Raw genomic sequence first — 22,651 nt, 5'->3', positions numbered from 1 at the left:
ACATTAAGGTCACAACGTAAGCAAATAACTGAAGCAACATTTTAACTGAAGTCTTCTTGACTCCAGGCCCAGCACTCTCTCCTCATTAAAGGAGAATTTGGGAAACAGAGGTATGACAGGGTGTACTGGAGAATTTCAATTTCCTGAAAATCTGCTGTAGCTTTCTCAGTGCTGAAAGCAGAACTGCCAAAACTTTATTGACTTGTTAAATAAAAAGATATAAGAACTGATGAGGAAATTCCATTCTGGATCTGATTTTCTCCAAGAGGGAGGAATGACTATTAAGGAAGGAATGGAAAAACACCTTAGCATTTCAGACAGAAGAGGAAAGAGAGCGTAGACTGAATCGTCCCTGAGTTCTGGGGGAGCCCTCTCCCTCTTCAACTTAAAATGCTCCAGTGACTCCTTACTACTTCCCGTTGCTACCCCGTGCATAGAAGGTAAGTGGTACAACTGAAACTTGACCTCAGGACTAATGACAAAGTTCATCACTTTTTTCTACTGTCATACTGCTTCTCTTCAGGAAGAAAAAGGGCCTGACATTTATAAAGAAGATATGATTTGCATTTCATGTAGATTATTTTAAAGAGTTTTTACAAGTAACAAACATGTATTGTGTCAAACACATTTGTGTGGGGAAAAAAAGAAATGAACTAAAATATTTAATTGATGCATATTCTTAATATTTCTCCTTATAAAAGGTTAACAATCAGAAGTTGGGCAATTTTAACTTTATATTCCTCTTCTATTAGATTAAAGAAGAATGTTATTTTTTCCCTTTATATATGCCCACTTTTTAATCACTTCTCTTCAAACATCTTCAAAAAATCAAGTTTTCTCAATTAAAATCTGTAACAGTGACATCACAGCACCACGGTGCCTAGAATGTGGTAGGTACTGAATAAGTATTTGTGGGATGGAACACTAATTATAATCCAAATTAAAATGTTTCCCACTCTACTTTTCTTCTTACCTGCTTTAACTGAAAATGGCTTCTCAAGGAGAAAAATTGTTTGCTTCCAGTGAGTTTGGGTGCTGTGGGGACCCGTAGAAAATAAGACCTGTAGAGGCAGAGTTCAAAAGTAACTGATTGAATATAATCTTCCAAAATCATGCTACAACAATACCAAACACATAGCCATTGTTAGCAACTGCTAACAATGATCAACAATGAGCCAAACTCTAGCAGAAAAAGGACATTTAATAAAAAGAATTCATTATATAATCTGTCATACATACTTTTTTGTGGCAGTTCTTCTCAAAAAAGATATCAAAGTAGCCAGCAACTGCCTATTAAAAAAAGAAAAAAAAACCATCAATAATGACAAAATCATCATATAAAAGTATTACTGTATATATAGTATGTATATAGTATATATAGTATATAAATATAAAGTCAGTATATAAAAGTGATTATTTATTCTTTTTTTGGTAGAGAATCTCTTCCCAAATCACTAAACAAAGAGATCTATTTTTCAATCATATTCCCTTTTTGCAGTGTACTAAGTACCTGGTGTTCCTTTTACAGCAAAGAAGCTAGCCTCTTCATTGCATTTCCTTCTTATCATAGCATATTTTCCCATGTTAGTTCACAAAAGTCCTTTTAGTTTCCCAATACTATTAGTCAATTTTACTATTCAATATTTTGCATGTTTGGATCTTTCTTTCCTTCTTTTTTTGATATCAGTGGAAGATAGACCTAGTATTGCTCTGTCACAGTTCAGTGACTTGACTGGCAAAGATAGAAGAGATAGCAGTCTAAGTTAAGGTCTCTCCCACAACCACTCCAACAAAGATCTAAGACAAGTAACATCACCTAAGAATTAGTCTATATAAGATATAGGTTAGAAAGTAAAAGATTATAATATAAAAGGAAGAAGGGTGTGTGTGATGGAATAGGTCATACTTCAACCTTATTTTTATCTCAACTGATTAAAGAAAATTAGAATATAAATAGAAATATGTATATATCTATATATATATACACACACATATATATATATATATATATATGTATTTTACTGACAATGCAACAAATTATATTCAGTAAAAGACTATTGAGGAAAGGATTAAAAATAATTACAGTATAACTATAGCAATAGGACAAAGTAAAAACTTGTAGGATGTAGGCAAAGCAAACTTTAGGGGAAATTTTCTCTCTCTAAAAACTTTCATTATCAAAAATGGAGAAAACCTAAAAGAAAATGAGTAAATTTTTAAAAATTAAATACCAACTTGGAATTTAAAAAAATAAGATACTAACAAAATGATAAGCAGAAAGTTTCCATTAAATTAATAAAGATAAAAATGGGGGCTCTTCTGGGGGAAAAATTACCCAGTAGCTAAAAAGAAAATTAAATTATTAACCTCAAAGATGAAAAATGGTAAATAAATGACAAGTGAAAGATTAGACACTACATTGTTGAACTACATGCCAATAAAACTGATTTTAATTAAACAGATCAAAATGTACAAAAATACAAAATGTTTAGACTACAACAATAGAAATTTAACCAACCAATTTTAAAAAGGTTCAACAAGCAATGAAAAGGATAAATTTACAAGCCAATTTCATCAAACCTTCAAAGAACAAACAATTCAATATTATACAATTTGCAAAAATAGAAAAAGGGATTTTTACCAAATTCCTTTTCTGATACAAATATGATGGAAACAATCAAAACCAAAAGAAAACAAGAGACCAATATCCCTAATGAACGCCAACACCAATTTATTTTTATTTTTATTTTTTAATAGCTTTTTATTTACAAGTTATATGCATGGGTAATTTTACAGCATTGACAATTGCCAAACCTTTTGTTCCAATTTTTCCCCTCCTTCTCCCCACCCCTCCCCTAGATGGCAGGTTGATCAATACATGTTAAATATGTTAAAGTATAAATTAAATACAGAATAAGTATACATGTCCAAACCATTATTTTGTTGTACAAAAAGAATAGGACTCTGAAATAGTGTACCATTAACCTGCAACACTAAAATTTTTAGTGTTGCAAAATAATTGCGACAGTAATTGTGCCCAAAAGAACAAATGCTATGGCTAAATGCAGGAGGAATTAGTATTGCTTCAATGTTAGGAATCCTAGCAATATAACAGAGACCATATTAACAACAACAAAAATAACGATCATACTTATAGCAGCTGGAACTCTGAAAAGGGTGTACATGAATCTAAGATAGCAGAGTGCTTGTAGTTAAGTACCTACTCAGTGTGAGATGGTGGTTCTCTAAGCATATACTTGATGCAAAGTAATGATGTAGTCAATCTAGTTGGCATATACTTAGGGTAATGTGGTGATGTGATGTTCTAAAGCCCAGTGTGGTGTTGTAATGTAGTCATGCTGGGGTATTTAAGGGAGTTCCAGAGAGAAAGGGCTCTCTTGGCCATGGTGATCTCAGCCACAGAGAAGACTTCAGGGCTCCAGACTCCGAGGCCAGATTTCATCTTTAACCAGCCACGTGTCTGCTCTCCTGCCTCTTTCACTTCACTCCCCGGCTAAGCCCAAGCCTTGGGCTGATCCCGAGGCCCACCAGAGAGCTAGCCCAGACATTACAATATCAACAGATGCAGAAAAGTTTTGGAAAATAAAGTACCCATTTGTATTAAATATAGACTCAACAATTAAATAAGTGGACCTTTTTCTTCATACGATAAGTATTATTGATCTAAAATTCAGAGTCAACATTATATATAAGAGAGGTAAAACAGAGGCCTTTACAATTAAGTAAGAGTTTGTAAACAAGGACAGCCATTATAACCCATACTATTTGACAGATCATTAAAAATGCTAACTATAGTGAGATGAAAATAAAATTGAACTGGATATATATCATAAATAAATTTAAATAAAGAAAAGACTTCCTTTCAAATTTATGGATGGGGAAGAGTTTATGATCAAACAAGGAAAAAAAGGATCCTAGAAGATAAAATAACAGTTTTTTAAAACTAAAAAGTTTTTAAACAAGCAAAACCAATACAGTTAAAATGAGAAGGAAATAGTTACCTGGGAAATAAAGTGTTTGGAGCAAGCTTTCTTTAATAAGTCTTTTTTCTCAGACATTTAAGAAACTGATCAAATTTGCAGATTAAGAGAATATCCTCTAGCTGACAAATGGACAAATCATATAAATAGGCAATTCTTAAAGAAATCCAAACTGTCAATAGCCATATGAAAAAATATTCCAAGTAATAGCTGAAATAATGCAAAGTAAAGCATGTCTGATATTCTACTTCACATTCATAAGATTGACAAAAAAAGGGAAAATGACAAATGCTTGAAGAACTGCAGGAAAACAAACACTTTAATGCACTGTTGTTGTGGCTTTGAAATGATCTTTATTCTAGAAAGAAATTTAAGCCATATCTAAAAAATTACTTAACAATGCATACCCTTTGATCCAGCTATAATATGTGCCTCAAAGAGATAAAAGAGAAAAAGGCCCCATATGTACAAAAATATCAGTTCTTTATGGAGTGGGGAGAAAAGAGGAGCATCAAATGGGAAATAGCTTATCAAATTATGGCATGTGCCAGGAGAATTTTGGGAAGATAGCAGAGTAGGCCAGAAAATTTCAAGTGCTCCAGATTACCCCAAATAAATAAACTGTATTTCAGGACAAATGTGGACTTGGGGCAGAACGAGGCTCCTCCTGGGACAACCCAAGAAGGCCAGAAGAAAGCTCTGAAGAAACAGCAAGAGGGGAGCCCTGGGGGCAGCTGGGCTTTCACCTCCCAGACAGCTTGTTTGGGGATCCGAGTCCGGGAAGACAGAAGAAACCTCAGTTCATAAGAAGGCTAGATCCAGTCATGCTTCTGAAATGCTGCTTGGGGTGAGAAGGAACCAGCATTTGCAGGAAGGTGGACTTCTTGGTTCCAGGCCACAGTGAAGACTGAAGGAAGACCTGAAGCCACAGACACCCTGCCCTCATCCCAGAATTAGAGATACTTACACTAGTAAGTTCTCACTTAAAAATGAGCAGACAATGGAGAAAGAAGCCAACCAGAAAAAACTTACTATGGGAATATGGAAAACCAAGATTCATCTCAAGAGGAAAATACTGAAATTTAAAAAAAAAAAAAAAAAGCCTTCCCTCCCCTAAAGTGACATTCAGTGGTTATATGCCTTGAAAGAATTTATAGAACAACTCAAAAAAAAATTTTTTTTAATCATGAGGGAGAATGAGGGGGAACAACAAAAACAAGAAGATTATGAAAAGAAAGTCAACCAAAGAAAAGGAAATCCAAAGTCTTAAAGAAAATTATTCTGAAGATTAGAATTGGGCAAGGGGAAGCCAGTGAAATTATGAGATCAAGAAATAACAAAACAAAATATAAAGAATGAAAAAACTGAAGAGAAGATAGAACATCTTATAAGAAAAACAAAAGATCTGGAAAACAGATTAAGAAGAGAAAATATAAGAATAACTGAATTGAAAGCTATGACTAAAAATAAATCTTGACACAATAACACAAGAAATAATTAAAGAGGGAAAAGTAGAAACAGAAAAAATCCACTTAGCACTCACTACTTCAAAGAGATCCTACAAGGAAAATACATAACTGTATCACTACTAAATTTAAAAAATTCCAGATCAAAGAGAAAATTTGACAAGCAGCAACAACAAAAACACAATTCAATTAGAGCTACAATTAGAATTGTACAAGACTTATCAGCAGCTACAATAAAAGAGCACAGGCCCTGGGATATTATATCATCATCAATCAAAAAAACTAGGGTTGTAGCGAAAATATTATATCAGCAAAATTAAGTATAATATCGAACATAGAAAAAAAAAAGACATTAAACGAACATCCAGATTTTCAGGATTTTGTCTCAATTTGAACTCAACTGAAATTTAACATGTAAAGACTAATTTTAAAGACTCAATAAGGACAAGCTGTTTCTTTTATACATGGAAATATAAACCGTAACTAAGATTGACATTAGCAACTGGGTAGTCCAAAAGAAAGACTGAAATAGAGCTAAGTATGATGTGACTATAAAAAGCAAAATTGTCTAGGAAAAAATAAAGATAGTAATTATGCTATACAAATGAGGTGCAATAGCAAGAACCAACATAGAATTTAATGGGGGAAGGAAGGTTGGTGGTTCTGAAAAACTACTTGCATTAGAAATGAGTTAAAGAAGGAACAAAACCCATACATACATACACACACGTACATACACACACACACACACACACACACAGTAAGAGAGAACAAAACATACATTTGTATATATAAAGGAGGGAGAGAATAGGATAAGGTGGGATACAAAACAGTATGAAGATTAATGGGAGTGGAATAATGCATATAAATTAATGGAAAAAGGATAAAGAGAGGAAAAGGATAGCATAGGATAAGATGGAATACAATAGAGTAGTTAGATTAATGGGAATGGGATGAGGTGTGTAGATTAATGAAAATGGGATAAAGAGTGAACAAGTAAAAGAGGAATGGGGAGCAGTGAGATTAAGTACTATCAAGGCAAGTTAAAGTAGAAAAGTTAGTAAGTATAGGAAATAAAAGATGAAACAGTAACAGTGATCAGGAGTAGAATTTATTAGAAAAAAAAAGTAGAGGTAGTAACATTGATCTCAAAGTCAAACTTAAAAGATTCAATCAAGAGAGAAATCTACTTATATTAACCATATTAATACTGTTTTTGATGTATGTGTAGACACATAGACATATGCAAAAATATATCCCTGCTTAATTGTAACCTACTTGGAGGGACAAAGAAGAGAGAGAAAAAGGGAGAAAAGAATAAAGCCAAAAGTGCACGGCAGAGAACTAAAGAAAATCTTTAAGGAAACAAAGAAAAGCTAGATTGTCATGAATATAATAATGTCTTCTATTATTGTATATGCTCTCTTTAAATGGAAATTTATTATGACATATTTTGAATACTCCCTGATATTCTTCTGGATACACAAAGTTTTTTTTTTTTTTCCTATTTTTCTTTTTCTTATTTTCCATTTAAGTTTTAAATAAATGCACTAAGAATTATAGCATGTGAATATGATACTGTTGTGCTTCAAGAAATCATGAAAAGTATAGTGTTTCAGAGAAACCTAAGAAGACTTATATGAACTGATGCAGACTGAAGTGAGAAGATCCAAGAACAAATCTATCATAGACAAACTGAAACAAATTTGAGAGACATGACTGCAGAGATCTAATGATAAACTATTCTATACTCATCTTCTGATGAAGAGATTATGGATTCAAAATGCAGGATGAGAGCTGCACATAGATAATATGGGAATTCATTTTGCTTGATGCAATTTTGTTACAAAGATCCATCCTTCCTTACTTCCAAATTTTTTCCCAATAGGAGGTAGTAATATGTAGGTGAGCCAACAAATGCTTTAGTGACTTTTTAGAATAACTCTAAATTGCTTTTTAAAATGTTTAGACCAATTCATAGGTTCACCAACATCAACTTAGTGTGCCAGTTTCCCAAAGTCTTCCAAACTACTGTCATTTTCATTTTCTGACATTCTTAGCAATTTTCTAATTATTACTGGCTTGCAGCATTTTTTCATGTGATTATTGACAGCTTAGATTCCTTTCTTTGATAACCATTTACATTCTCTGATCATTTATCCACTGTGAACTAGCTCTTGTTATCTATTTCAGTTTCTTGAATATCTTTTTTAAAAAATAAGACTATTATCAGAGAAATTTGCTGCATGGATTGTTTGGGCAACAACAATAGGTCCCAGGCTAAGTCCCACTTTGTCATTATTTAGGCCCTGAATGATTCAAAGATAATCCTAATAGCAGTTGTTGATGCTTAGGTCACAAATTTTGAGGGATTCCTCTCCCAGATTTTATGTTTATTTCTATATGCATTGTAATGTTCGGGCTAGCTTTCTGGAAGACCTTGGGACTAGTCTTGATCTCAGCAGAATAACCACGAGAATAGTCAGGAATAAAGTCTAAAATCTTTATTGTCTCCTTCACTCTCCCAGTCTGAACCAGCCTCCCCCATAGTGCAGGAGGCAGGAGAGCTACCACGAGGCTAATCAAAGATAGACTGTCTCTCTCTTCCTGTCCTTCTTAGCCCTTATATACCTTATTGGAATTACATCATTAGAGCACACTGATTTTGTGTGAACTTAGAGAGCCATTACATCATCATACTAAGTATATGTAAACTAGAGAACCATTATCTCATCAATTCCACTGAGTTAACACCTTGTTCCAAATATACCTCTCCAGAGTTCTAGCCCTCTACAATGCATATATATGTGTGTGTGTGTGTGTGTGTGTGTGTGTGTGTGTATATATATATATATATATATATATTTTTTTTTTTTTTTTTTTTTTACTAGATAAAAAGAGCCATTCTCTGCTTCATTTTTTACTCAGCCTTCAGTGATTAACTGAATGGGTGTTACCTCACTCAACCAAACTGAGATGTTAAAACCCAGGTCTCTGGCTGTACCCAGGGCCATTTCTAATTACCCTGATCTATATTTTGCCACTGGATCCAGATCACTTTGGGGAAAAATCCAGGCAGATGATCTTGCACAGTCCTTCCTCACTTCAATCCAATTCACTTGAATGTCAGGCTATCACTTCCCTGGTGTCATGGTAGAAGCCTGGTAGCACTAAGAGTTTAAGGGACTTGCCCAGGTCATCCAGCAGGTACATAACCAAGGCAGGCCTTGCTTGAATCCTGTTCTTCCTGACTCCTGGCTGCCTCTTGATTTATTCTACCATGTTACCTCTCAATGAAAGATAAATAAGTTTGTATTAACATTATTTAAGTTCAGTCCTCCAGGATGTGATTACAATAACAGGATATCTTTTGAAAAGCAAAAAAAAAGGTAATCTAGCCAAGACGTAGACAATTAAAATATGAGTCCTGTTGATAATCTTCTCATGTCATTCATTGATGCAAAAATGGAGAATGTCATTATGAGAAGCCATATAATCTCTTTTCTTATCTAAAAGCCATTTTTCCAAGTCAAGATTTTCCTGACAACATGGAAACCTGTTCTATAAAACTGACGCCACATATAGATATTCTTGAGTTTAATGTCTTTCTGATTTACTATTTAGTTAATTTCTATTAAAAAACTTTTACTGATTTTTTTTTATTCTGCTGTCACTATTTCCCAATGACTTCTTCCCCCTTCACTATTCACCAAATGAATCAAGTAACAAAATAAGACAAATAAATCAATTCATTCTTCAAGTCTGAAAATGCCTTCCTTTTTCTGTACCAAGAACAGATTACATTTTTATTGAATAGATGAAGGCAAGCTTTTCAGTCAATTTGGAGTCACAGTTTGGTAAGTTCTGAAGCCTTTCAATGTATAACTGCCATTTTATATTTCTTGTTAAAAGATAGGAAAACGAATCTGAGTTATTTTGTACATATATGCTGATTAATTGGTATGTGAGCCAGTGCCTAGGAAGAAAATGGCAATATAGTATAAAAGGAAGAGGATAGAACTATTGCTTTCTCCTCCTGACATCCCCAGCATGGCTTATTATTATTTATTATTATTTTTTTTTTACCACAGCCTCATTTACTTCTTTATATTCTCATGGAGGCAGCACAGGGTAGCATGGTGGAAAGAGCACTGGGCCAGGAAATAAAGGACCTGAAGTCACTTAATACTTGGGTGACTATATAAATTAACTCATTAGGGGTTCAGTTTCCTCAGATGTCAAATAAGGAGATAGAAATAGATAGCTTAAAATGGTCCCTTTAGATCTACATTTAAGATCCAAAGTTTAGAATCAAAATATTTTAAGTATTAGAGAAGGATTTAAAAATGTAATTTCTAAAATGAAGTAGAATAAGCATAGATAAAATTAATTAAAACTAGCAGAAATAGTAAATAGAAAAAAACTAAAGAGTTCATGTGACAGTACACATACAAAAAGAGTCATTTACAAAATTCATTATTTTTAGTTTATATACTTATTCTAATTTCTATGGTTATAAGAAAAGAAACTTAATTATTCTGTCACCATTTTGATAAATGGGAAAAATGAATATTTTAAAAGAAGCATTAAGTAAAGCTTATAAAACATGTTAGAGTATGCCAATTACTGAAAAACATTACAAAGCTAATTTGTGTTCTAAGCTCCTTTTGTTGAGACTATAACATTTATTGAATTTTGTACATTAATAAAGAATCCAAACAAAACTCAATACCTGGCCTTTGGGATTATTAAATCTTAATACTCCAGCAGAAAAGTCAGCATCTTTTGCAATCTTTTGTTAGATAGAAATTGAAAGCAATAACATTATGTAGTTGCAGTTGCTAGACTGTCAGAGAAGACTAAGTAGACTAACATTTGAAACATTGTTTTTTTTTCTCCCAAATGCAGATTTAGTATTTTTTCTATATCTTTTTATAATATTCAGTGTATTTCAAAAGTGTAAAACTTACTTAAATTATTGTTTTTTTAAACTCACAAGGTAAAACTAATTACTTTCAATTCTGAAAGAATGTGGTTATGTATTAAAATTGTCATTGGAGACTAAAAATATTCAACAGAATAACTAATGAGAAATAAAAATGGTATTTTTAATTATAATAATAAAAATTTTGAGCTGGAAGGGACCTTAGAAAACATCTTCATTTAATAGATGAAGAAACTGAGGCATAAAGTGGTAAAGTTACTTGTTCAAGATTACACAGAGAATTATTGCTGAGTTGAAACTAGGACCCTTGTCTTCTAACTCATTAAGTATCTTCATAAACTGCCCTCCTTAACTCTTTGAGAAGTATTTTTTACTGATAGGCAAATTTCTTCCTTATAGTTTTTAGACATACAAAACAATAAGTCAAGAAAACTGCTACAGACCAAGTGTATACAGTGAAGGCAGTATGATAAAATAGAAACAGTAACGATTTTGGAATCACAAAATCTGTTCAAATATCACTTGTTCCATTACCTCTGGGATCTTAAGCAAGTTATTTAAAAGCTTTGGTCCTCAGTTTCCACATCTATAAAATGAGAAAATTAGACTAGATGATCTCTAAGGGCTATTCTAGATCTAAAGTTGATTTTATGGAGCTAGTAGAGTATAGGAAAAATACACTGAAGAAAAGCCTCGTTTTCAGTTCTAGCTCTGTATGACCTGTACGAACACTGGGAGAACTTGAATAGTTTATCTCACTTTCCTTTAGTAATAATGCTTAGTCACTCTAAAATCACCCTTGGAAAGGGACATGACTTTGACGGATTTCTGTGCTGACCTATCTAAGTCTTATTTCCCTCTATGCTTCTAGTGAAACCTAATTCTTCAATATGTTTTCTTATAAATTCAACATGCTAGAAGAACTTTCTTATTTAGTCAATCAATCAAGAAGGAACTAATTGCCTACTAATGTCAGATACTGTTTTGATGCTGAGGACATGACAACAAAAATAAAACAGGCTTTACTCTCAAGGAATTTAGATTCAGTTGGGACTACACATGCACATGGAACAAAAGTAAAGCAATTGGGGCCGGGGAGAGGGGGAGAGGGGGAGAGGGGGACGGGGAGGGGGAGAGGGGAAGAGACTAAACATTGCCAAAATCATGCACAGTCAAATGTGGGGAGGAACCCTGGAACCTGAAGCAGATGCTGAAAAGGAGAGGTGAGAGATGGAGCGCTCCATTTAAATGCAAGATGAAATCACGCTTCAATCTTCTTTATTTGCTTCTCCAAGAACACCAGTGCATTACCCTAATATTTAAATACAATATCTTTATGTCTTCTGATTTCTTTTACAACAACAATGTTCATATTTACAGGGCTCACTCACTCAATCAAAGATGACCTCCACAGGCAGTCTGGTGCTAACTCTGCCTGCCTTTTCCTCTCACTGACCCCAGCATCATTACCTCCTGCCCTTCTTAAGCTGCGGATGGTGGTGGGACACGCTGAAGGTGCTGACATGAATCTTTGGGCCATCCTAGCAAAAAGCGATCGAGGTGTGCTCCCTTCTTGACTACCTCAAGTTTGGTCTCTTCTATTAGTTGTTCCCAATATGAAATCATTCATTTTTCGTCATCAGTAATTTTAAAGGCACGTAGGCAGTAACAATAAACAAAAGTATTTGAAGCCTTTAGCATATGGCATCCACAATGAAAATAAAATAAACAAATATTTGTTAAATGAGAACAGCAAGCAAGATGTCTACTTAGTAGCAATTACAGAAGCAGATGGAAAAGTTTTCCATTTAGTTTTAAGTGAATAGGCAAATAGCCCAAAAAAGAATAGGAGGAAATTATACATTTGGGACAAGCATTGGTCAGGATTCCAGTCACCATTACGACATAAACAATTCATTGTTTTGCAAAGGCAACGGGTTTAGAGAAGTATTAGTAAACATCATACCAATTCAATTAAATTGAAAATAATTAACCATTTACCATGTGTAGAGCACCAGAATGGGCAGGATTCAAAGATCTGCTCTCACAGGAGCTTATAGCTTCATATGGTATACACTCAAATAACTATGATACATTACAACATGTGTAAAAGAAAGATAAAAAGTACTATGTAAGATTTTCTATTTTAAAGAAGAGGTGGGACCTTTGCCAACTGGAATGGTCAGGAGAAGCTTCCTAGAAAAAGTAGTACTGCATTTGGATTGGGTTTTTAAAGTTTAAGAAGAAATTCAACAGATGAAGGAAGGGAAATAAATGGGACATATATAGATAGGAAGTCAGAGGCAGTTCAATTTAGAGTTTTTTTTATCTATGTAGAATACAAAATGAAACATGGCTGGAAAAACAGAATAATATGAAATTGTGAATGGATGTAAATGCTAGGTTGAAGAATCAGAACCCTTTTCATTAGAGAAAAGAGAGGAACTGAAAGGTTTCAAGAAGAGAACTAACAAGTAAAAAAGATTAATCTTGAAGCAACAAAATAGATGGATTGTAAAGTATAGAGATTGGGGGGTGGAAAAATATGTTAACTGGAATAGTTAAAGCACCTGGTAAGGGTAGCTAATTTTAGAGTATTAGTGAGGTAAGAGAAAATGGGATAAATGCGAAAGATACTGCAGAAACAGAATTCAAGAGAAATGTAAAATAAAATAAACACGATGGAAATAAGTTAAAAGTCAATGAATTAAAATAATGTACATAATCATAAATATCTGAAATTATAAAACAAACTGAAAATGAATACTTAGAAATCTTGGGATTATTTTTTTCCAAGGCAGTGAAAACAAAGTTAAAAACTAGGCTTCAGATAGGAAGTTACTTTAAGTGAAAATTGTTGGCTTGTAGAGGAATGAGAAAAAAAGTATTTTGCTGTACAATCAGTAATTCATTATTGTATCCCAAAAGCTTACGTGATTTTGTGCTGTAACCTACATAAAACTTCCATATTCAGAGAATTTATAAAAATCACTAATGATTCACAAAGTGCCACCTTCCCCTATTTATACAGGTTTACAAAACCTGTATAAATGTTTTCTCTTCTAGAATCACAGAATTCTATATCCAGAAGGGACACCAGAAACTTTTTTTTAAGTCAAATGGCCTGAGATAGATGAGGAAATTAAAGCTCAAGAAATGAACTGATTTGCTAGTGGTCAAATAAGTAGGTCCTATTTTATTTCTTTTCCCTCACAAATATCATAGAGCAAGGAAAACTAGGGGCTGGAAATTGGACCTTCGGAGGGGAAAAAGCAGCTAGTGTCTTGCAAGAAATGATGATGTGGATACATAGGTGTGAGAGGAGTGATCATCAATAAAGAGAGGAAAAGATATGAATTGTGGGGCTTAGTAAATACCGGTGGATGGGTCCAGGATTCAGTTCAATTAAATTTAATAAACAATTTGTTAAGTACCATCTACATTCTATCTAAGTAGTGTGGTGGGAGGTATGAGGGAAAGAGATACCCTCAACATAGATGAGTAAGTCATACAAAGTAAACCCAAAGTAAATGGGGGAGGCACTAACAACTGGGGATGGTATCAGGAAAGTCACAGACAGAATGTCCTTGAACTAATCTAGATGGGCAGTATAGTAAATTGGAATGCTAGACCCTGTTAGGAAGGCATGAGTTCAAATTCTGCCTCAGACATTAGTTAAAAACCCTGAACAAGTTATTTCACCAGTCTGCCACAATTTCCTTATCTGTAAAATAGGAATAATAATAATAGCACTTGTCTCCATTTATAAAGCACTTTGAAAACCTTAAAGTGCTATATAATTGTAGCCACTGCTGCTACAACTATTCCTACTTAACTGAACTTTGAATGGGTGTAAATCGGGATTCTAAAGTGTGAAGAGAATGCCTTCCAGGCATAGGAGATTACTGGGGAGTCTGGACAAAGACAGAGGAACAATAGGGAAAGTAAAAGAGAATACTATGGAAACAAGCTGGAAAGGCAGAATGGAGTTGACTTTAAATGCAAACAGAAGAATTTCAATTTTGTTCCAGATACAACTAGGAGCCACTGAAGCTTTCTGAGTATGGCTCCCAGACTGAGAGCTTGAAGGTACTTTACAGGTCACTGAGCCCAACATGACACACAGATGAAGAAGCTAAGGTACAGAAAGGTTAGGTGCTTGCCCAGCATCACAAACTATGAGGTTGAAGGCCTGACTCAGCTCCTTCCTCCCATCCTTTCCTCACTCTACCAGCTTGAGGGCCATAGGAGTGATGAGATCCGACCTTTGGTAGTTGTGGGGAGGGCAGACTGCAGAGGAAAGAGACCTGGGGGGAGAGGAGGCTCCTGAAAGAATTCAGGGGAAAGATGATAATGAGCTAGGATGGTGGCCCCGGAATGAGAAAAATAGGACTCCTACAAGAGATGTAGGGGAAGAGGAAATAACATGCTTGGCAAAATCTCCCTAGTGGATGTGGAGAGGAGGAAGAATGAAGGACGGAGGACAAGTCCAGGGTTATATCACAGAATCTGGTCAGAAAGAAAGAGAATGGCAATTCTGGGTGATCCCAACTGGAGCAGTTGAAGGGGCTGTCCGAAAGACGTTTTGGGAGTCGTCTTTGCAGAAGTAACATCAGAAAAAGATATACATCTGGGGAAGGAGGAGGAGGAGGGACAGAGAATAATCAGTAAATAATCTTGAGTCCAACCCTGCAAAAAGTCATGAGACATGGGTGACAATCCATCAAAGGAATGACCAGATAGGCAGGAGAGAGCAGAATCATGGAAACATAGGGAGAGAAGAATAATCATAAGGAAGGGATGATCAACAATATCAGATACTAAAGATGAAGAAAAGGGATTGAGAAAAAGCCAATGGACTTTTAGAAATTATGAGAACATTTGTTAACTTGGGAGAAACCAATTTCAGTAGAGAGATGGGGTTGCAAAACACTGGGGAATCAGTGAGATTTAAGGAAGTAGAAATAATCAAAGCCTAGGAATTGGCTATGAGAGTAAAAAGCATTATCAAATGTTGGCTGGAAGGTATAGAAAAGTCAAGTGAAGACTTTTGTTTTTTAAAGGCTTTGGAAGTAGTCTTGAAGAAATAGAAAAAGAATAATAGCTAGCATTTATATAGCAGAAGTGCTAAGAGCTTTATAATATTATCTCATTTGATGCTCACAAAAATTCTGGAAGGTAGGTGCAAGTATTATCCACATTTAAGAGATGAGAAAACTAAGACAACAAGGGTTAAATGATTTGCCCAGAGACACACAGCTAACAGGTATTTGAGTTCATATTTGAACTCAGGTTTTCCAGATTCCAGATACTCTATCCACTAAGCTACTCAGCTGTACTCATTTATAGTAAAACCCTTAAAATATATAATCCAGAAGCACCTCTATTTGACATGATAAAAAGTATACATCTAGAACCAAAAACTAGTATTGGATAAACATTAAGAAATAGTTTTCCCAATAAATATAGCATTAAAGCAAGAACACCCCCTTCTCATAATGATTTAACACAGTTCTACATAATGTTAAAGACAACAATAAAAAGGAAAAGAAAACAACCTAGCAAAAAGGAGACATTATTTCTATTTGGTGCATGACAGAATGCCTTAGAAAACTTCAGAGAAGCAGCAAATACACAAGAAATGATGTAAAATAAATTTATAAATATCAACAGCATTTTTATATATAGCAATAATAAAATCCAGGAATAAAAGAAAATGCCATTAAGATAAATTTTACAAAATACATAAAATATCTGACATTTAGTCTGCCAAGATATACTCAAAATTCATACAGATAATTACAAATCACTCTTTAAAGAAATAAAGAGTTATAAATAACTAAAGGCAATAATCAATCCTAATGGATGGATCATGCTAATAAAAAATGACAATACTATAACATAAATTTAGTGATATATAAACAAGTCATCAAGGGAATATTTTTTTAGAACTAGCCAAAATAATATTTACTTGAAGGGGAAAAGATCTATAATTTCAAAATATATAAGGAGGAAGAGTAAATAAGTGGGAATCATGTTGGAGGGGATATAACTAGCATGGAGAAGATGGATAAGCTGCAAAATGAAGAAATCCCAGAAATAGTATGAAAACCTGGGCCCCAGCAAGATAAGGTGAAAGTCTACTTATCAGTGCTAAAAGTTCCAGGGGTATCTCCAAGTTTCCTGTAGGAGTGAGATTAGCAGAAAATAGTGAAAGTCAGGAAGGAAGTGATGAGTCTAAGCATATCATCACTATCAATTTAGACACCCATTACATACTTCAAAGTATACACAGTTGCAAAGATGGACGATTTAATATATTTTATTTCTTAAGGACAATTATTTTAATTAAGCTAAAATGCTCTTACCTAAGGGATCCAACTGATAGAATGGCAAGAGAAAAATGAAAAAACAATAAAAATAAAATCCCTGAAGATTCAAGTATAAAAGATTAAAAAATTCAAGGAACAATAATTTGAGAATGATTACAATACAAGGAATCTTAAATTAATTTGGAAAGATTTAAATTTTCTCTCAAGCAATTAGGCAGGAAAATCTGAAAAAGACAAATAACAAATCCTAGTTGCAGAAAATGTTGGAATTGAATAAATGTAAAATGTAGAAAAATTGTTAAGGAGATTAACCTACACAGACATAAATCAGATCAGATGAGTAAAATGTATACCATTAAGATGTTGAAAAGATTCATGGATGATAGGTTTTCAATAGGAAAGTTTTCATATAGGAAAAAAACACATACCAGAATCCTTCTTGAGGAACACAAATCACTTTAAAATAAGATACTTCACTGCTTTCAGTTGTAAAATTGGATTTTTTTTTAGAAACTTCAAAGCATAAGAGGATAAAATTACCAAACAAAAAAGATATAAGGGCAAAGAATGACAAAATAATACCATGCCTTTGAATAATTGCAGTTTATGTGATTTCTAAACAGTGAAAGCAAAACTAGAATATAAAATAAAAATTGAAAATAATCTTTTTCTTTGTTCATGTCAACTGGAGAAAAAAGATTAACTGAAATAAGATTCTTTATATCAAGCTTTGAAATTGATCATTAAAAAAAAAATTCTCTGTGTGTGTATGTGTATAAAATAAAAACTAATTACTCTTGACATGGTAGTATTAATAGTTTAATAGTGGGAAAAAAATGAAAAAATGTTTAAAAAAAAAAAGTTCAATGTGGATTCAAACAATCTGGATTCAAAACTGTATTTAGCAACTAAATATCCTAAAAGTAAAAATCTTGGATGAGTCATTCTCTGGCTCTTAGTTTCCTTATCGGCAAAATGAAGAATTCTAATTAGATAATTCTTGAAATCCCTTCCAGTCTTAAATCTGTAATCTATGATCCAAAATTTGTGTTTCCTGGTCACCTGCCAGATAAAAACCAAAGAGGGGCTCCATAGTATGCAAGGCAAAGAAAGAGGAATTAACTTAATATTAAAAATTACTGGCAGAAAAATTACAAATTAGCTGGATAGCATAATTGAGAAGTGATTATAGTACCATCATCTAACATGTAAACAGTACTCATTATTTTAAGGTAGTTAGGAGGTATAATGAATAAAGTAATGGACTTGGACTTGGGAATATCCAACTTCCTATCCTGTCTCTGACACACACTGGCTTTGACACTTGGCAAGTGACTTAACTGCTTAGTGCCTCAGTTTCCTCACCTGTACACTGAATAGACTGCACTGGTCCCAAAGGTCCTTTCCAGCTCCAAATCTATTATTCTATGAAAAAGGGGATACTGAACCTTTAAATTCGAACAATAATCTAAGAGGAAACACTGCCTTTCCCCAGGGTAAGTGACTTATGGCAATCTAAAAGCTTTAAAAAATATAAACAATTTAAATCTGACTAGTTCCTAACTAATTTAAATACTGATATGTAAAAACAAATCAAACATATACATCATAATATAGGGTTAAAAGAGCTCTTTTCCCTCCTTTAAACCATAAACATATCATTTATTTTCCTCCACTACAATTTCACCATCTCATTATTATTCTTTTGACAGGTGATCCATAAGTCCGTCCCATGAGGACTAATTTCAATGAACTTTACTCTCACATTCTCTTTAAGAGTCATTCAAAAATTAAACTAAAGAATGAATACTAGGAAATTGAAAATGATGATTAGTAGACTATGGTAATAAATTACTGAAGCTGTAACCTGACACATGTGGTGCTGAAAAATATGAGATTAGGTTAGAAAAGCCCTAACAACAGAATAATTTTGCCCTTTTTTCCTCTGTAAATATACTGTCAGAGGCAAAGAGAACTGCTGGAGAAAAAATTAAATGCATTAAAATCTAGAATCTGCAGCAGCTGGGTTAATCTGAAGAGGCAAAGTCATAATGAAAATGAATGAACTTTCAGTGTAAGAGAAGTACAGCATGCCATAGCTGTCAGCAAAATTTCAGTCATGTAGCTATTTGCAGTGAAAGAGAGAAAGTCTAACTGCAATCATGAGAACTGATCTAAAAACTGAACTTGAATGTTTAGGAAGAGAACGGAGTTGACAGTAAAACAAATCACCCAGGGGCAATGCTTCTTCACTGCCTACTAGGTATCACACTAAATTGTGAACATAATCTATACTAAAGAGCTTACAGTCGGCAGTATGGTTGCAAATGTGCAGATATGAGAGGGAGCTCTATACAAGGATTTAGTCACAGGACCTGACCAAAAAAATATACCTTCAAGGATAACAAGCAGTTTCAAAATGAGGCATTCAAATTTGTAGCAAGTATTTCAAAAATACAACTAGGTAAACTATCAAAATTTTTTGTGGAAATAAAGCTTGGATTCCATAATCTTTAATTATAAAATAAACATTTTTCATCTAAAAATTTATCTATTTACAAGGTAAAATGAATTATTAAAAATCCATAAGAATTACCTTATTTATCAGTTATTCCTATCACATATTTTGATACAAAAAAAGATAAGAATATATAATTAATTTCTAGGATTTTTTTTTAAAATAATGATCTGAATTAAAAAATTAATTGCTTCAATAAGTACACTGGTATAACAGAAATATAATAAGAATCACTACAAACATATTTAGCTGTTTGCAGCTAACAAAATAAGATCAGACTAGTCCTTAAGAGAACCAGTGAAGACAACCATACTAATTCTGTGAGAAAGAAGGAAATTAAAAATTATCATCATCACTATCACCTGCAGGGAGCAATTTATCATTTCTGTTCCTCACTGGTATCATGTTCCAACACCATGCAGCTACAGCAGATACAATTAGGCAGCTGGCCACAGAAGTAGGAGGATAATGTGCTTTTGATGGAGTTTATCCAAGCATGGAGATAGAGTGCTTGTAATCCATGCAGCAAAGTCACTATAGTGTAACAAAAAGACAACTGCTATTTTGTGATGGAATATTTCTTTAAAAAAACCTTAATATAAGATCAAAGTATGATTTATAAACTGATGTTAAAAGAAACAAAAAATACTTACCTATTAATTGCATAAAATAATTGTATTATTACATTAAAAACCATCTAATCTAACATTTTTAGAAAAAACTTCATAAATAATTATGTGCTGAATATTGTTATTGGTAATTGATATTTAAATTAAAAAGCAATAATCAAATAATAAAGCATTATTTTCTCCAATATTAAATCCCATAGTTCTGGATTCTGTTCTTTCTTTTATTAATTTTCTATTTTATCCCAAGAGAAAATTTATATCTTTATCTTCTTTTGTAATTCCTCCTGGGAGCAATAAACAGTAGGTGCCAAACACTTTCCAAGGGATACTGTCATTACTGATTAGGGCTCAGCAATAGGCCAAGCAGCAAAAAGTAAGAAGCACCATAGATTTTCCATTAAAGAGATGATAACAGTAAAATTTTTTGGAAAGAGATTTAATGCTTCAATTCTGATTAAATATAATTATATGAGTATCAGAGTATAATTAGAAAGTTTTTCTAATTTAGCCCATCTTTTCATTTTACATTTTCAAAATAAATTTTTAGAAATAAAGAGATACCATTCTGACCTAAATGATATTTGGGTAGAATTTTATTTCAAATTACCTCCTCTATCTCACTTCCTACTGATTACAGGAGGCAATGATCTATCTATAGACATATAGGCCTTGGAAGCACCATCCCGAAGACTTATCACATGATCCTTTTGGAGTGAAGAGGAAGGGAAATACTCTGACTCTTACAGATTGGCAAGTGACAATTATTTTCAATTTCTTTCTTTAAGAGTTTAGAAACATACAATAAGGCTCAAACAACAAATAAGTGTGTAAATGCTAATTTGGATAATCTGAAATACATTTTGTATACCCTCTTTATGTCTTTTCATCTTTTCTACCCTCCTCAGTACTACATGCTTCTTTACAAATGTTCCTGGACACACTAGGCCAGAAATCAGTATGCCCATTGCTCTTCAAATACAGACTAGCCTTAGACTTATGAGTCAAGATCTGAATTCAATTGTCAATTATCTCAGACATTTAACCAACAGCATGACCCTGGGCAAGTAAATAAATCTCTCCCAGCTTCCACATCTGTAAAACAGGAATAAAAATGGAATCCCTCATAGGGCCGTTGTAAGGAACAAATTGTAGTGTTCTGACTAGCTTTCTGGATGGTCTTCGGACTAGTCTTGGTCTCGGCAAAATAATCACCACAAGAGTAGGCAGGGATAAAGTCCAAGTCTTTATTGTCTCCTTCAGTCTCCCAGTCTGAACCACTCTCTCCCAAAATGCAGAAGGCAGGAGAGCCACCCGGAGCTGATCAAAGATGGAATCTCTGTGGCTGACTTTGTCCTCAGTTTAAACACCTTATTACAATAACATCAACAGTAGAACTATTACATCACCATGCTAAGTACTAAGTATATGTAAACTAGATAACCATTGTCTCATCAATTCCACTGAGTTAACACCTTGTTGTAAGATTAAATCAATCATACTGAGCCTTAAGTATATTTCTCCAGAGTTCTAGCCCATTACAACAAATGATATCACTCTTTGTAAATCTTAAAGTATTACACATGTCATAGGAATAAAGGAAACAAACCTAAAGAGTTTATTCTGTACCAAGCACTGTGCTAAGCACGTCATAATTATTTTCACACTTGACTCTCACAATAACTTTGAGAAGTAGGTGCTATTATTACCCCCATTGTTCCATTGAGGAACAGATAAGAGGAAAAATGAAATGTCCAGGGTCACACAACTACCAAATGTCTGGTTTTATCATTTCTCAGTCAAATTTATAAGAATGCAAGTCACTTCCCAAGTGATAAATGATCAAAGGATATGAACAAAAGCAGTTTTCAGATGAAAAAAAAAAATCAAAGATACCTATTAGTAATATGAACAAGTGTTCTAAATCACTATTGACTTGAGAAAGACAAGTTGAAATAATTCTGATGTACCATCTCATACCTAATGGACTAATATGTCTGAAAAGAAAAATGCAAATGTTGGATGGGAGAGTGGGAAAAATTGAGACTCTAAATATATGTTGGTGGAATTTTGAACCGATTCAACTATTCTTAAGAACAAGCTGGACCTATATTAAAGTTGTAAGGTTGCACATGTGTAAATAAATAAATAAATAAATAAAAAAATATATATATATCCTTTGATTCAGTAACAGCACTACTAGATCTGTATCTCAAAGTAATTTTTTTTAAAAAGGAAAAGAATCTATATGTACAAAAATATTTATAGCACCTTTTTTGTGGTAGCAAAAAACTGACAATTATGGGAATATACATCATTTGGGGAACATAGATGACTGTTACATTATAACAAAACATGCAAGATGATTTCAGAAAAACCTGGAAACTTACATGAATTAATGCAGAGTGAAGTGAGTAGAAGCAAGAGAACACTGCGCACAGTAACAGTAATAATGTGAGAGAATAAATTTATGAAAGATTTAATAAATCTCAGCAATATAATGATCTTAGAAAATTATGAAGGACTTAAAAATACTATCTATCTCCAGAGAAAGTACAGAGCATGAATGAAGATTAAATCATATTTCTTTTTTTTAACTTTATTTTTCTTGGGGGCTTTTATGTCTGTATTATCTTTCACAACATGACTAATATGAAATGTTTGCCATGATTGCACATATATTTCCTTTATCAAATTGCTTGTCTTCTAAAATCATAAATCATAGGGACAGTTAGGTGGGAGAGATTTCAGAAGTCAATTTTT

At 33.4% G+C, this 22,651-nt stretch overlaps 1 protein-coding gene across 1 annotated transcript in view; it reads right to left on the bottom strand.

The window, feature by feature from the left end:
- The window catches only part of PRMT3 (protein arginine methyltransferase 3), a 148,547-nt gene that overhangs the window by 17,579 nt on the left and 108,317 nt on the right, over positions 1-22,651 (bottom strand). Inside the window, exons 14-15 of the mRNA XM_012552526.3 lie at positions 1,240-1,290; positions 974-1,061 (exon numbers count right to left, since the gene is read on the bottom strand). Coding sequence (XP_012407980.1) covers positions 974-1,061; positions 1,240-1,290 — 139 coding nt within the window. The remainder of the gene's footprint in view (positions 1-973; positions 1,062-1,239; positions 1,291-22,651) is intronic.

The sequence above is a fragment of the Sarcophilus harrisii genome, chromosome 6 (genome assembly GCF_902635505.1).
Source record: "Sarcophilus harrisii chromosome 6, mSarHar1.11, whole genome shotgun sequence".
Lineage (NCBI taxonomy): Eukaryota > Metazoa > Chordata > Mammalia > Dasyuromorphia > Dasyuridae > Sarcophilus > Sarcophilus harrisii.
This window is presented reverse-complemented; position numbering and strand designations above follow the sequence as displayed.